The sequence below is a fragment of the Gallinula chloropus genome, assembly GCF_964237585.1.
Source record: "Gallinula chloropus genome assembly, chromosome: 2".
Lineage (NCBI taxonomy): Eukaryota > Metazoa > Chordata > Aves > Gruiformes > Rallidae > Gallinula > Gallinula chloropus.
Window position 1 is genome coordinate 77,954,705 of NC_140086.1, and position 15,997 is coordinate 77,970,701.

The window sequence follows — 15,997 nt, forward strand, 5'->3', positions numbered from 1 at the left end:
TAAAGCTATATTGTAAGGGGCTGTTTTCTTTGGGCAAGGATTTTAAGTTAGTTGAACAGCATAATAATGACAGCAGGTACCAACGTCAGGCCAGGACAAACAAGCTCAGAGGTACAAAGTAATACAGGAATATCACTATGGAATTTATAAATAAAAGCTCATATCACGTAGGCATAACCAGAAATAAGAAACATGCTGTAGGTGACAGCACACTGAAACAAAAGTTCAGCCTACTGGCTGCTGTACAGAAATGGAGGGAAACCAGAAATGACTTAGTTGCAATGTTGTCATAGTGTTACCTCTGGATTCCCAACATGACACACCAATCAGCAATGTGGATTCACTTCAAGTTACATAAGCATGTAAAGAGTGAGGATAGCAAGGCCACTCTTACATAGAAAATGTGGTTGTTTTGGTTTTTTTTGCCTCTGAGGATGAATCATCATCTGTTTTGGGGACAAGATTATTTCATGATGTGTGAGAGCGTAAAAGATGAACTGGAAAAAGAAAAGATGGGACTGAAAGAAGAAGGTAAGTACCAGACATAAGGATATGATAAGACAGCACTGGGTTGTTTAGAGAAAGATGGGATAGCAAGAAAAGGTGAGAGAGCACAGGAAAGGAGAGGGGAGGAAAGATACTAAGATGGCAGGGGTGTCTCTGGCTGGAGATTTCCTCCTTAGGAGAGGAAATTGCCAGAGGCAGACTGCAGCAGTTTACATCCAACAGTAACGGCACACACTGGACCGTCACAGTTTGAACAGTACTTCTGCCAGTGGCTTCTGGCTCTTTCTCTCTGAGAAGCCTACAACCCCTCCCCAGACACTACTGCAGAAGAACTGAGGTGGTGGAAGCCCTGCACAGGAAGGTGCCCACAGCAACCCTGGTGCCAACCCTGAGGAACCAGGGAAAACAGATGCTGCTTCTCTGAGCAGTGATGGTTTCTTCAACCTTCACCAGGCCTCCTGCTTGTAAAAAATCACACATGAACATGAAGACAGGCAGCGAACCAAAGCAGAATGAGATCAGCTGGACCCAAGTCATGGTTCCTAACACTGCACTGTCTGACACACATGGCAGGCCATGGCTGGTGAAGCAGGTACCAAAGGCTGTCGGGTATCCTGGTGGTGAGGGCCTATACTGTGGCTCTGCTCCTGTGTGTGACTCTTGGCAGCAGTCTCCTCTTGCCTGTACCTTTTCATCTCACACTGTTCTCAATACCTTTGAACTCAGACTCCACAGAGGGTGAACACAATAAAGTCCAAGCTCAAAAATGCTCAGTGCTGATGGGGCATTTCCTGAGGCAGCACTGGCTGTAAACACTGATGCTGAGATGTTAAGAGCTGGCTCTCGGGTCAGCACTGGAGCCTGCTTCATATTATCAAACCTTAATGTCTTAGCAGGGTCTGGCGATGAATCTACACAAACTTTGCATGGTCAGCTTTTCTGCAATGGCATTAGTCTCCTGCTGAGGCCTGCCCCTGGAAGCAGTTCTCTCTGCTACCAGCCAGTGGCTACTGCAAGGTTACATGACATGGTAATTATTTCATGCTCAGATTTAGGGTCACTAGGACAAGAAAGGGGAGGTGGATAAAGGAAACAACATCTTACCCTTATTTAACATTTAACAGCTACTTACAAAGACTGAACCTGAGCCATAGTGGATACAGTATCTGTACAACTTTCTCTGTGAGAACGTACAACGGATAACTGCAAGATCACCCTTTAACAACAGGTGTCCACCTTTCAGAACATTTACCCCATTGCAAATTGGGCAAAGAAGACTCTGAAACTCAAAAGTTTTGAAGCTAAGATACTGAAAAGGCTTCTATTAGAAGTGGAGGGTGGAATAGGCAGAGGCATCCGAAATGCTTGCCCTGAATACATTATAGTGCTGACAGACATTTCATCAATAAGGCAAAATTTCCTCAGAGCTGATACTCTGAGAGACTCATCAGGAGCTCAGAACTGTTGACTCAGACAAGTGCCAAGTTTGCATTAATGCAGCAGAAAGAAAGGTGGTGTGACCCGTGTTATGCACTTCTGTTACTCCTACTCTAAAGACTCCAACCCTAAAATGAAAGAGGGCCAGGCACACTTCCCAGGTGTTTTTCAAGTCTGAAATGTACTGAAAGAGCACGTGATTGTATCAGTGTGTATGCTCACTGGGAGCTCCCATGAGAACACCTCCTTTGTGTGCCCAAAGAATGACTCAGCTGGATCGCCGGGGCTCTCAGAGCAGATAATGAAATGGAAATAACTCCATCTATCAACACATTGTGAGGTCCACTGATGCCAAATTTCATCTCATTGAGCATGTCAGCCATCTGACAGGTGGCAGTTTCACAAAGCAAGTGCTATGGGATGGAAAACACATAAACACACATCCTTTTACACATTCATTGTGTAAATAGTGCCTTTTTGTTTCAATCCATTTTCAAATCTATGAGTAAAGCAGCTTGTAAAAGATGAAAATCATAAAGGTTGAACAAGGAGTGCTCTTTCAAACTGGGACATCTGCTTTCACACTGAGTAAGGAGGATCCCTTTTATTGTAAAAAATTGCTGAAACAAAACTGGATTAAGAGAATAAAAGAAGAGCTTAGCCTATCTTTTTAGCCTCAGAATTAGGTTATTTCAGTGAAAATCACATCTGTCTAATACAACAGCTATATATCATTCCATGTGATTAAAATAGTCTGTTCTTATAACACAAATTGTTCTTCAGAAAAAAAATAATCAACATCTAAATGGTACTGCTACCCATTTGTGCTGAATTTTGGGCAAATAGTTGCAAGTGACTAAGAGTTAATATGTTGTGGGACTGAGTTCTCAGTGGTGAGCCATGTTTCTTCTTCCTCAAAAGGACTGAGACATCCTTAACTGCCTGCATTTCTGTCAACATTCAGCCTCAGTGAAGTGCATTCTGAAACAGCATTAGCCAAGAAAACAGTGTCACTTCATCTACATTGCACTGATCCCCTTATCAGTGTGCTGAATTCTGTAATTAATCCTGAGCACCAGCGTAAAGATCTCACAGTCACAGATATAAGTAAAATATATTCAGAAAATTTGGGGAAAAAAAAAAAAGTCTGGAGTCCTGGCAACTCGAATTCCAATATAAATAACTTATTTTTTAATTGAAATTTAAAATGTAGCATTTAGGAAATACCAGACAATTGGAAGACTGATCGAAGAGGTTTGCTGATCCATGTCAACAAGAACTCTGTGGCTGCAGTCTGTGATATCGATTTAGAGAGCAAAGAAGAAGGGTTGCCCCATGAAATGATTAAGCAAGTGAAATCTAGTGAAATGATTCTGTTTCAGTTAGAAACTTAAACACTAAAAGCTCCAGAAATCTGCCCCATAATCCTTTTAAGACTGGTCTTATGTTCATTTTGTGGAGACTGATGCAAAGGAAATAGCATGGCAGATTTAAATATAGATACCTTAAATTAAAATTAGAGACTTCTGGATTAGGAGACATTCGAGCCTCTGGTTTAAGTTAGGAAGAAAGTGCCAATGGATTTGCTCAGTAATCTCAGCAGTCTGTCTAACCCTCACTTTGCTAATGCCATGACAGAGGGAATAACTGCTGCCTGCCTCCACTGCTCTAGCCTGTAAGGCTTCAAGGTAGGAATCTGTAAGGATTCAATGAGCTTCAGCTAATTATCTCAGAAATGGTTTTGATGCCAGTATCGTGTCAGTCCTCTGATGTGGCGTGCCCAAGACCCACAGGGATAAGGGTACAGGGGAACTAGTGGGACAGAAAGAAACACAGAACTAATATATTCCTCTCATTCCACATTTATCTTAGTCTTGCACTACCCATCTGCAAAATGCAAACTCACAAACATTGCCAGGAACAGGTAGTTTGGTCCTTTACGATTGCTCAGAGGCCTCCAGTTTCTCTGTGCAACAGAGGGTAGATATCTGGGGGCCTCAGGCCTTTCCCACTTATCTGCAGGCCAGACTGTGACCTTATCAAGCCTTAATGGCAAACGTCCTCAGCAATCACCCTTCTTCATTCTGCCTTAAGTATCCGTGTTTATTCTCCTTCTTTCCATGAAGCTTTCTACCTTTTCAATTGTTCTTATCACGTAGTGAAGGGGGGAAAAGAAGAAAAAGAAAACAAAACAAAGGAGGTGTACTGAGTAGGTAGTAATGGGAATGACTCTGAAGCAGGTGTGGGATTTTGAGACAGTGGTGCAGTGATGGGAAGAGGAGGAAAAAATTGCCTTGCTTCCTTCATCCCTCATCCTTCCAAGCATCCTAACCTGAATACATTAATTTTTCAGTCTCCACAACACAGAGTCAGCCCTCGCAAAATGGTTTTTTTTTTTCACGTCTTCTCCTACTAAATTAGCCAATTTTGCCATGGCAATACACTTCCTGAGCTCCAGTCACTATTCAGCACTCCTGTGGCTTACGTCTGTCTGAAGCATCCCCAGTATTATCTCTGTTCTGAACTAAATTTTGCTTCCCTGCATGCTTCTTTCCCCAGTGATTTCGGGTCCTGCGCTCACCGTGCATTCCCATCCCTCTCCCGTGACTCAGCTCCAGTGTCTTACATGCAATTAGCCGGGCTCTCACGCGTCTGGTCTTTCTCCTGATCCTATTTAAAGTGACAGTTATTTATCTTCCTGTGCAACAGCAATACTTCTGAGTTCTCATTAGACAGAGGTAATGGAGGAGGGAAGAAATAGCTTCAGAGGGAAGCAGCCAGCTCTGCAGTCAGCTCCAGGCTGCCATGCTGGGTGTTACAGAGACGTACAGCAGAGAGAAGGATGGATCAGGTGCCCTCACAGTGGCATTGAGGGACCAGCCTGGTGTGTATGACACACCACAGCTAATGACTACCACCAACAGCACCAGCACGCACCTATTCAACCTCAGGGACTGAGGGTACGTGTGGACCACCATCATTCTGCTGGTGACATCCCCACAAACACTTAGGACAGGCTGAACTCCCCCACTGACTCCACAAAAATTCTGTCAGATCATCTTTGATGTAAAGTGGCGCGATGCAGTGGTGACAGATCTATAGCTACGTAAAGCTAAAGGCAAACCACAGGGAACTGGACCAAGGAGAAGTCACTCCAGGTCTTAACTCAGCTGCAGCCTCTTGCATAATTCTGGAAGTTTCCTTACTTTTTCTTTGTTTGCTTGTAACTAGAAACACATGGGTTTGGGGAGTAAATTTATACTCAGCTGGGACAGAAAAAAAGAGATGGGCAGCAATGCAGGAGGTGCCCTCAGATGCTTATAACCTTGTCCCAGGGTCATTGCAACTATGAAAACGTTTATGACAGCTCTCAGGCTGACTCTGTGGAGAGCATTTCCAGCCTGCCACGGCAGTTATGAATCATTCACCTTTGTGTGTTAATTATTACTTTAGAAACAGTGATCACTCCACTTGTATTTTACCAAATTAATAAAAGCTTTACATATTTGTATCATTTTTATTTGTTGATTCACAATGAAGATAATTAGTGAGCGTCTCTCTTAGCAATACAGAACCCCTCTGATGTAAGCTCCTTTCACGTGACTTGTCCCATTAGCCTTTTTTTAATGTCTTTTATTTGCTACTAAAGGGATAGCACATGTGAAGTGCTGTTTGGGATTTAGGGTATTATAACAGCTGCCTGCTCTGTGACGACTTTGTAGAACTAATTCTGAGAAAATCACGGTGCGTGAAGCTAAACCGTAAAGATCCTGAGTACAGACACACTAATCCTCTACAAAGGCAAAGCTACCAATAGATTACCTCGTTAGAGTAGATGCACACAGTTCAGGAAAAGAAGCTATGGTCACATCCCTGGGCAGGCTTTTACATGGTGACTTTGAAAATCTGCCTCAACTAGACTAGAACTGCGGTGGCAGGATGGAAATGCTCTCCTCAGAGTCAGCCTTCATATCTAAAACACAGCCATGCAGCCAAAAATTGTAAAGTTAACAGCTCAGAAGTTAGGAAAAGGCAGCCTAAGTTGCCTTTTTATTCTGTGACACTCTATGTTTACACCAAATGCAGAGCAAATAATGATTTTTAGAATATCTGTGTAGTGAGACATAGATAGACAGATCAATTGATTGATTGATCGATCAATCTCACTTCCTATTGAGAAGGAATTAAGACCTAATGTGTCTGTGAATGAAAAATGCTGTATGTGAGACACTTAGGAGTGAGTTTTAAACTTCCTTTTATATCACACTTCATATATTTGAGACTGCAATTCCCCCATGTCCAGGCACAGCGGTTCCTTCTCAGCACACCTGCAAACTAACAGGGAACACCTAAAACTGTCGGTAGAAGACACCTGGAATGATTCCACAATTGTAACATCAGAACTTGGGGACATGAAGGAGGGCTACAATCAAATTTAAAGTGCAAAGCTGAGCAGTCCAATGAGAGATTTTTGTTTTCATTTAGTACGCGTGTCCTACTCGTTGCTTAGAGAAGTCAGAAGTGCTCCAGATGAAATCCCCCTCTAGCATGCTGTGTGATCGGAGCCTTAGCTTTGGGGTGAATGAGGCCTGGACAGAAAGTGTACAAAACAGGGCATGATAATAATTGTTTTATAATGCAGTCGTAAGAACTTCCAATTATGTTGTGCAGGCAGCCTTGATTTGAGTACTTTTGACTCTGCAAACACAGTAACATTTTAACTGATATGTTTGTGATATTTTACTGTAAATTGAAAAAAAGACCCCCAAACCAAAATAAGAAAATCCAGTATATGCCATCCTAATTGCATTTGTGAGGGATTAGCAGAGCTGCAACTGCTAGCTTTGGCACATATATCTGATTCTTCATTAAAGCCACAACAGCAAACAGCAATCTGGTTTCATTACGAGTAGTGGAGGAGTACAGGGCACTGTGACAAAGGGCTTCACAAGTATTTCCCAACAATGAAGGAGATCAAGCTTGCAGCTCTCTGGGGGAGCCTGCTCCCTTGTGAGAGCATTCCCCTACCTCTTCTCTCCAAACCTACCTTTCTTTGAGACAGTTATAGTCCTGTCCATAACTCTACTGCTGTTTTCCTCTCTCAAATGTCATTCTCATCACCCTTTTGTTCCTTCTCTTTGCACTTAATTCTGACTGGACCTTCTGCTTCAACAAAGCTCAGTTCTTCGCCCTGACGGTCCCAGATACAATAGATCTCTATTGCTCCCCTTCCCATCACTGTTTTCTATTTATCTGCATTCCTCTTTCTGTCCTATCTTTTTGTCATACTCTTCAGAAACTTGCTTTAGTACTAGTTTTCTTCACATAATACTGACTCCTCGCCATCTACCATCTTCATTTAGTTTCCATCTCTTCAGCCTGTTTCTGCCAGTTTCCCATCCAAACTAGCCCCTCTCTGCTCCCACTCTCCTATATTGCCATCTATCCAGTTTTTTTCTTCTATTGAATCCCATTTGGAAGGCAATCCTTATGCTAGTCATTTAATCTGTTTCTCCTCACTCCTAAATGAAGAAAAAAAATCAGGGCAAACCAGACCAAGCAACATCATGATCACACAGACCGTGTTGACATCAAGCAACATTTTATCAGAAGTGTAAGTGACATTGTCGGCCCAGAAATCTCACATGGGAAAAGTGAAAAAAAATTTCTATGTCCCAGGATTATCAGCTGTGAATTTTACTGCAAATATTGCTTTAAAATAATGAAAAATGTTCAGAAAAATGATAATTCTGCACTCAATTTGCAATGCCTTCCTTTCGTCAAATGATGACTGCACTTCAAGTGATGACTCATCATTGCCAGAGATGCTTTGCAGAAGTGGCTGTCACATTCCATTAGCCTTTCCAGATGAAGGGGAGATTATCCCCTTTCATTTTGGGAAAACTGAATTTGGGCAGCTGCCTTGAAAGACTTGACTTGGTCAGAGGGTACTGGGCAGCACGGGATTAAAAAAGACAAAAACGTGTCAACTGAGCAGAGGGAAGGAGATATGGAGAAATACAAGAGAAAATTGAAAAGCCAAGGTAGTGTCAGAAGCTGCAGTAGGAGTGAAGTGAAAGCGGGTACACACTGTGGCAGAGTATGAGACAGGAGACTGAAGGAAGGAAAATAGGGAATTAACCTGCTTTTTTACTATCTAATGCTATATCCAATAGAAGACCTCTTAACCTGTTGGAAAACTTTGTCTATGTGACTCATGAGCACAAACATTTGCAGCCATCTGCTCTACAAACACGTTGACCAGCATGTCTTTTGCTGGCTTTCTCTGCTGTTCAGCCTTGATTTGCTTCCCACCAGCCGGTCCAACAGAGAACCTGTCCACCCACTGCACATCTCCTTGAGCAGAAGGGCTGCTAAACGACCAGTGCAGTGAGCCAGCCTTTGAGAAAAGACTTCAACCTTCTTGCTACAGCTGCCATTCTCTGGGACATCTTAAAAAAGTTCACTTAACTATTGCTGACTGCATATTCCTTTCAAAATTTGAGTCTCAGGGAGTACAGAGACCCAGCCAAGCGGTTCCAAAGAGACATGAGAATTACTCACAGCCCCACACTATGTTTCCCTCTATTACTTTTGCACACAGAAAAAGTTTTCAAAAGGTTTCAAAGTTACTTTTGCAGTGGTGACGCTGAAGGCTTGTGACATGACCTTATAGTATAGTACAGCACTACTGATATTAATTACAAATTATTTTCCTTAAAGTATATTCCTCTATTTGTTCCCCCTGCCCCAAACTAGCAATGAGATTCTCTCAATTACCAAACTTAGCTGGCAAAGGCAAGGAGACAATTTGCCTGCTTGCAACTGCACCATCTTCCGCCCGTATCAGAAAGAAATCAAGGAAAACACTGTAAGATATGCATTAGATTTTAAATCATGAGATGTTACAAATATGTCTGGGTTATAGAAAACACATTTCTAGCAACCTACTTTCACTGGCTGAGTAGTCCTGTGGATCGAGTATCCCTGACTCCTGAAGTGATCTAATACAGGAGTCCACCAGCTCCAGACCAGTGGTGAGCTCATCTTCTATATCCTTCTGACCATCTGTAATAAAATCAACAACACAGAAATGTAAGAGAAAGGCAAAAGGTTAAAACCCCCTACATGTGACTCAACGTTCACTGCTGATGAAGGAATGGGCAACACACCACGATCAGGTAAGGAGGCTGGCTGCCTTGAAAATTATCACAGAAACACAAGGTTGGAAAAGACCTTTAAGATCATCAAGTCCATCCATTCCCATCCTAAGCTGAACCATATCCCTAAGTACCTCATCTACCCTTTTTTTGAACACACCCAGGGAAGGTGACTAAACCCCCTCCCTGGGCAGCCTGTTCCAGGCCCTGACAACTCTTTCAGTAAAAGATTTTTTATTAACATCTAATCTGACCCTGCCCTGGCACAGCTTTGTTCCATTTCCCCTTGTCCTATCTCCTGTCACTTGGCTGAAGAGGCCATCGCCCATCTCTCTACAACCTCCCTTCAGGTAGTTGTAGGTGGTGATAAGGTCTCCCCTCAGCCTCCTCTTCTCCAGGCTAAACATCCCCAGCTCCCTCATCTGCTCCTCATACGATTTGCCCTCCAGCCCCTTCACCAGCCTGGCTGCCCTTCTCTGAACATGCTTCAGGACCTCAATGTCCTTCTTGTAGTGAGGGGCCCAAAACTGGACACAGTACTCAAGGTGCGGCCTCACCAATGCCGATTATGCCATCCTTTGAAAGTGTGGCCTTGGATTAATAAAAGCAGATCAAGGAAGTTCAGGTCTAACATTAGAAAAACTTACAGACATGCTTAGCAATGCCTCCTCTCAAAACTTTGTCAACCCTAACAACTTTTGCCAAATTTTTCCAGGCATAGGGAGGGTTTCACATGCTAAAAATGGGGCACTCCTTCCCCTAACTCTCCTCCCCCATAAATAAATGTTTTGCGTTCCATTTTCTTAAGGAAATATGATCATTCTGGGAGATAATATATGTAGGCAAGTACATTACCTTGTGTTTGCCAGTGAAACTGCTCTTCTGTTGAACTGAAAAGAGAAAAAAAAAGTATGTTAATTCCTTTGAAAGGATTCAGTAGTGTGCCACCAATAAGCAGATCTAAATCTATTCTGGAGGAACTGGTTTAAGAATAAGGGAATTGACTTAAGAAAAAATACCATACTTAAAATACAGCGATTTTTTTTTTTACATAATTTTTTAATGAATGCCTTGCACAGCATTCGTTCAACAGGAGGGAAGCATCGTCACTTCTTCATTAAGTAATTAAAAAATACATATAGAAATTGCTGTCTTTGTTTTGAAATACAAATTACGTTATTTCAAAGCAAAACTGTAGAAGGATAGAATAGCTTTGGTTGGAAAAGACCTTTAAGATCAAGTCCAACCACTAACCCAGCACTGCCAAGTCCACCAGTAAACCCCATCCCCGAGCACCACAGCTACTTCCACTTTTTTACAACTTTGATCCTTCTATTTGTCCGCTTTTCCATTTTTATGAAGTTATATATTGCTTTCTCAAGTGAACAGTCTTCTAAAAGGAATTATGAGAATGATTACTGGTTCTTCTAATCATTATGTACATTTTCATGTTATTCAAATGTGCAGCTAGGTTATTTCAGTTGGTCTATACAAGAGAGTAAATTTAGATGTGTTTGTGCTTCTATGTACAAGGCGTTAAGCAATGGAAGGTCTTAATTTTAAAACAATTCGCTTGCACACTAGAGGATGTGTTAGGCAAGGGTCTTTTTTTTCTATAAAATGAATGATATATTCAAATGAATGATAAAATGAATGATATATTCAATTAGGCGATGAGTACACTTTCCTCAAAGGCATGGTATGTTTATGCTCCAGTATAGGTCTTTCTCACACACCAGCAATACATAAAGTATTTAAGTTACTCTGTAGTTATCATTCTTTTGTCAATAGTTATTATTTTATCACAGTCATGTTTAAAACATTTTTTCTGTACACTTTTAGAAGATACTTTTTGGTGAGAACAGAAGAATCTGTTGCATCCACCAGTAAAAAAAAGAAGAAAAAAGACATTATTTAAATTTTTAAACTAGAAATGTATTTCTTCCTGTTGTTGAGAATAAATGCTTTTTTAATGAGCAAATGGATTTTAAATCTTCATTTTTTCTTAGAATTTTCCCTTTTCCAACAGATGCTGGATGTCTTATTGATATGTGAATATAGCTCTTGGTATCTGTGTTCTGAACAAAGTCAATGAAATTAAATGCTTCTTTTTTGAGGTCTCTTTTTACAGGAAAAGAACTTGCATTAATTATTGATCAGATTTGATAGTGTTTAAAAAAAATCAGATAATTGCCAAGTTTACATTTTATAAATTTCTGGATGGCATCAAAAGTGTTAATCTGACAAGCTCAAATCTATACATCATCATCCAATTCCAAATATCTACTATGTGTGGTTTATATTGATATACTGTCGTGAGATTTCACAGATAAAGAAGCTAGCCCTTCGATGAGACACTCAACTCCAATGCTTGCGTTAGAGTCCACTGAAGTTAATAACACTGAAGATAAACACAGCCAGAGTCCTCTGGCAAATAACAATGGCAAAGTGCTAAACTGGAAGAAATGAATTTAAATTACCTTTCGATAGAGTCACAGAATCACAAGGTTAGAAAAGACCTTTGAGATCATCAAGTCCAGCCACACCTGTCCTCTACTAAACCATATCCCTGAGCACCTCATCTGCCCATCTTTTAAATACATCCAGGGTTGGTGACTCAACCACCTCCCTGGGCAGCCTGTTCCAATGCCTGACAACCCTTCTGGTGAAGAAATTTTTCCTAATGTCTGATCTGAACCTGCTCTGGTGCAGCTTAAGGCCATTCCCCCTCATCCTAACACCTGTCACCTGGCTGAAGAGACCAGCACACACTTCCCTACAACCTCCTTTCAGGTAATTGTAAGTGGTGATAAGGTCTCCCCTCAGCCTCCTCTTCTCCAGGCTAAACACCTCCAGCTCCCTCAGCCACTCCTCACAAGGCTTGCTCTCCAGCCCCTTCACCAGCCTGGTTGCCCTTCTCTGGACACACTCCAGGACCTCAATGTCCTTCTTATAGTGAGGGGCCCAGAACTGGACACAGCACTTGAGGTGTGGCCTCACCAGTGCTGAGTACAGGGGCACAATTACTTCCCTGGACCTGCTGGCCACACTGTTCCTGATACAAGCCAGGATGCCATTGGCCTTCCTTGCTACCTGGGCACACTGCTGGCTCATATTCACCCTGCAGTCAACCAACACTCTCAGATCCTTCTCTGCCTGACAGCTTTCCAGCCAGTTTCCCCCAAGCCTGTAGCGCTGCATGGGGTTGTTATGTCCCATGTGCAGCAGTCTACACTTGGCCTTGTTCAACCCCATCCTGTTGGTCTCAGCCCATCGATTCAGCCTGTTCAGATCGCTCTGAAGAACCTCCCTATCCTCAGGCACATCAACGCTTCCTCCCAGCTTAGTGTCTGCAAACTTACTAAGGGAACATTCAATTCTTTTACCCAGGTCATTGATAGAGACATTGAACAGGACTGGACCCAGGGCTGAGCCCTGAGGAACACCACTTGTGACCAGGAATGGAGCCGTAGTGGGAGAGGACTAGGAATAGGGGCTCTTTTTGAAATTCTATTTTTTCCAAATTTAAATTACTTTTGCCTGGTTCTCCACACCCAGTAAACAACCACAGCTTCAGCTGACACACTGGGACTTGAGAGTGATCCTCAATTCTGGAAGTTGTACCATCCATAACAAGCAATATATTACTTTTCACTATACAGTCCCTGTTCCAGTATCCAGATTCTATATGATAGATTCCACCTCAAAAGACAGGAAAAAAAGCAGTATCTCAGGTGGCGTTTTCTTGCTGGCAGAGTGAATTACTAAATGTGGCTGGCAAGAACACAGAGATGTGAAAGACTGTGCTTCCTCGCCCAAATCAGTGAGAAAAGAAAATCAAGTCTGTGCATACAGAGTGTATTAGCATATGCAGGAATTCCTTTTTAAGCAACAAATTCATATAAAATGTAGAAGTTCATTATTGGCGTAGTACAGAGAGTATTAAATGAATCACTAGTGGCTGATCAGTAGGGATCCTTAATATCAATAGTCTGACTTCCCTAGAAACATTTTAATGTATTCACCCTAATAAATCTTTGGTGGGAAGGTCTGAAAGAGGATTGCAGATATTTCTGACTGTATTTTGGCTTTTCCAGTTTGAGTCAGGCTTCTCCTCACAACTACTGCAAATGGTCTTTGAATAAATACTGGAAGTTTTATAGTCAAGGTAACAGGTTCACGATCAAAACCTTTATCCTAAAGCTACTTTCTCATTCAGTTCCAAATATGGAACTGGCTGCCCAAAGAAGTGGTTGAGTCATCATCCCTGGAGGTATTTTAAAGCAGCGTAGATGTGGTGCTTAGGGACAGGGTTTAGTGGTGGACTTGGCAGTGCTGGATTTATGGTTGGACTTGATGATCTTAAGGGTCTTTTACGACCTAAATGATTCTGTGATTCGATGAGTCTCCATTAGAAGTGTATTTGCTCCTACACAAGGATATCAATATATTCTGGTATGAAAAGCGAGCTGTTTTCCCCAGCAAAACCCATGCTTTTTAGCTTCTGAATGGTCCAATATAGCTGCACATTACCGTTGCCATTCCTTCATTACAAACAGATGCCTTACTCTTGCAGACAAACACATAAAGGGTTTCCCTAGAAAAATCTTTTGGAATTTGACATAGTTTAAATTTAGATACCTGGTGCTTTTTTGCTTGTTTGTTTTAAACAAACAAACAAAAAACCTAAACCTGGTTTTTTGGTTTTTGGTGGTGTTTTTTTTTTTTTTTTTTTTTTTTTTTTTTAAATGAGCTTTTCTTGCTTTTGGCCTGAAAAGGATTCCTGACTGAAGGAACCTGATGTGTCTGTACAGGGAGCCTTTAGGCTGTCACACAGCTCTGCCAAATCTGCTGGAGTGAATAAAAGGGGCTCTTTTTTTTTTGTTGTTGTTGCTTTTCTTGTAGGTGTTTTCCAGCTTCACAAGAGATCAGTACAATTGGCTGTACGCTCACATCAAATACAAGAACAGACAAGAACAAAAAAAGCAACTCCACAGAAGTATTCCCCCAATAAAATTTTCAGCATGCTCAGCAAAATAATGCTTTCTGCTTTATAGTTTTTCTAAAGAAAAGGTTTAACATTCATTATCAACCACTTTTCTGCATATTCCTATGCCTCATGGTATGTTGGCAAACTTTACTGAATTCAACCGAGGAAGCTGAGCAATAAAATATTTTATTGGGAAGTTCTGAACTATGGAAACCTGCACCAACCTTGAAGAGTTGGAGGAGGGTGATTTTAAACAGAATTATGTTACTGTACCATTATAAAATAATGGCATAAAATATTAATTAGCTGAGAACTGAGGTAGGTGTAATTATTACCTCCCTTAACCCAAAACCCAAAGAATGACTATGATTTATTTGCTGCATTCCACCTTCACTATCAGTACTCACTGCATCTTTATCTACTTCAGATGTTCTAGTACAAATAACACGATTGTTCTACTTATATCTGAGTGATACAAAGAACCCTGTGTCCCCACTCAACTGTGCAAAACTTAAGATTCTTTTATAGTTTTATTGCCTTTAGAAAACCAGGCTTATTGAAGGAAAATCCCAGGGAAGAAGAGTAATTTAAGAACGAGAAGATTATGCTATAAACCAGCCAACCAAACAAAAAAACCAGTGCTATATGTTTAGTTGGGGGTGTTCATCTTGAAGCTAATTCATCTTGAAGCCGACGAGCCTATCTTCTGTAAGGAGGCACCACACCGTGCCTACAACTTTAACTTCAACAACCATCTCTGGAAGGAAATATTCCAGTAAAAGGTGTTTTACCTCCCCGGACAAGAGCGAATAAAACACGTATCCACAGAGTGGTCATCTTGATTCCAGCTGAACTCGCACGTTCCCATTTCTGCACATGTGTAATACCCTCCTCAGTGTGACCTTGCACGCTTAGGGGGACAAAGGGCAAATGAGCACAGCACACTGCAGGGAGCTCGTTTTGGGGAACAGCACGCAAACGGGGCGATCGGGGAGCTCTACCTGTCTGTGCACAGCGTGGAGAGACCAGAAGCACAGAGGTCTGCAAAAGTTCAGGGTTTCTACGGTCGGCAGAGGATGCCTGACTATTGCCAGCAATCTGTTTAAATGAAATTTATTTCTTTTCAGGCATGGGCAGAAGAATCCCGGTCTGAGCTACAGTATGTTCATAAACAAGCAATGAATTGGGCCTTTGGGAGACTTCATTGGTTTTCTTCCTGCACCTCAAGTAAAGCTAAACAAGGAGTAGGTGTCCTCTTCAAGATGGACTTGATAGCATAGGAACCCAGCATGACAAAATGGGCTCTGTGGAGACAATGGTAGTCCCACCACAGCCAGCACCAGCAGAACAAGGTAAGTTATGTACCACCATCAAACCCCTCTCCCCACAATTTACAGGAGTCAAAAACAATTTTGGTGAATGCCCAAAGTGACACCAAAACACTGCCTTCCTGGACCATGATCATGAGCCACATTTCTACAACAGTAACCAGAACGCTCACAGGAGGTATCCCCGAGGTTGAGCTCTTGTTGAGCTCTTTGGTAGAAGGAAAACTGCCTGAGATACCCTTGACAATGTTGCCATCGGGCCTGTACAAACACCTCAGGATTCACTCTCAAAACAGGTGCCGGGCATCAGCAAGGACACCCTGGACTCAGCTGAACTCCTAGAAGTCAGGAGTGTGCCCGTGGCCCTGGCAGCAGACACAGTGGTGGGGCAAAGGCATCTTACATCAATCCCCCAGCCCAGCACAGGCATTTTCACCACTGCCTTGTCACAGCGGTGCTTGAGGAATCGCTTGGGATTCGTTTTAGAGGTTACGTGACCTGACGTGAGACCTGGCTCCCTTCAGGAGATTGCCTCTTGACAGCTTCTAGACCATCCCGTGCAAGAAGGAGCTTCA

General features: G+C 42.1%; 1 protein-coding gene across 1 annotated transcript in view; it reads right to left on the reverse strand.

The window, feature by feature from the left end:
- CTNND2 (catenin delta 2) overlaps positions 1-15,997 on the reverse strand; it is a gene marked incomplete at its 5' end in the record, with an annotated part of 546,420 nt that overhangs the window by 302,913 nt on the left and 227,510 nt on the right. The window contains 2 exons of the mRNA XM_084260131.1: positions 8,896-9,012; positions 9,960-9,994. Coding sequence (XP_084116257.1) covers positions 8,896-9,012; positions 9,960-9,994 — 152 coding nt within the window. The remainder of the gene's footprint in view (positions 1-8,895; positions 9,013-9,959; positions 9,995-15,997) is intronic.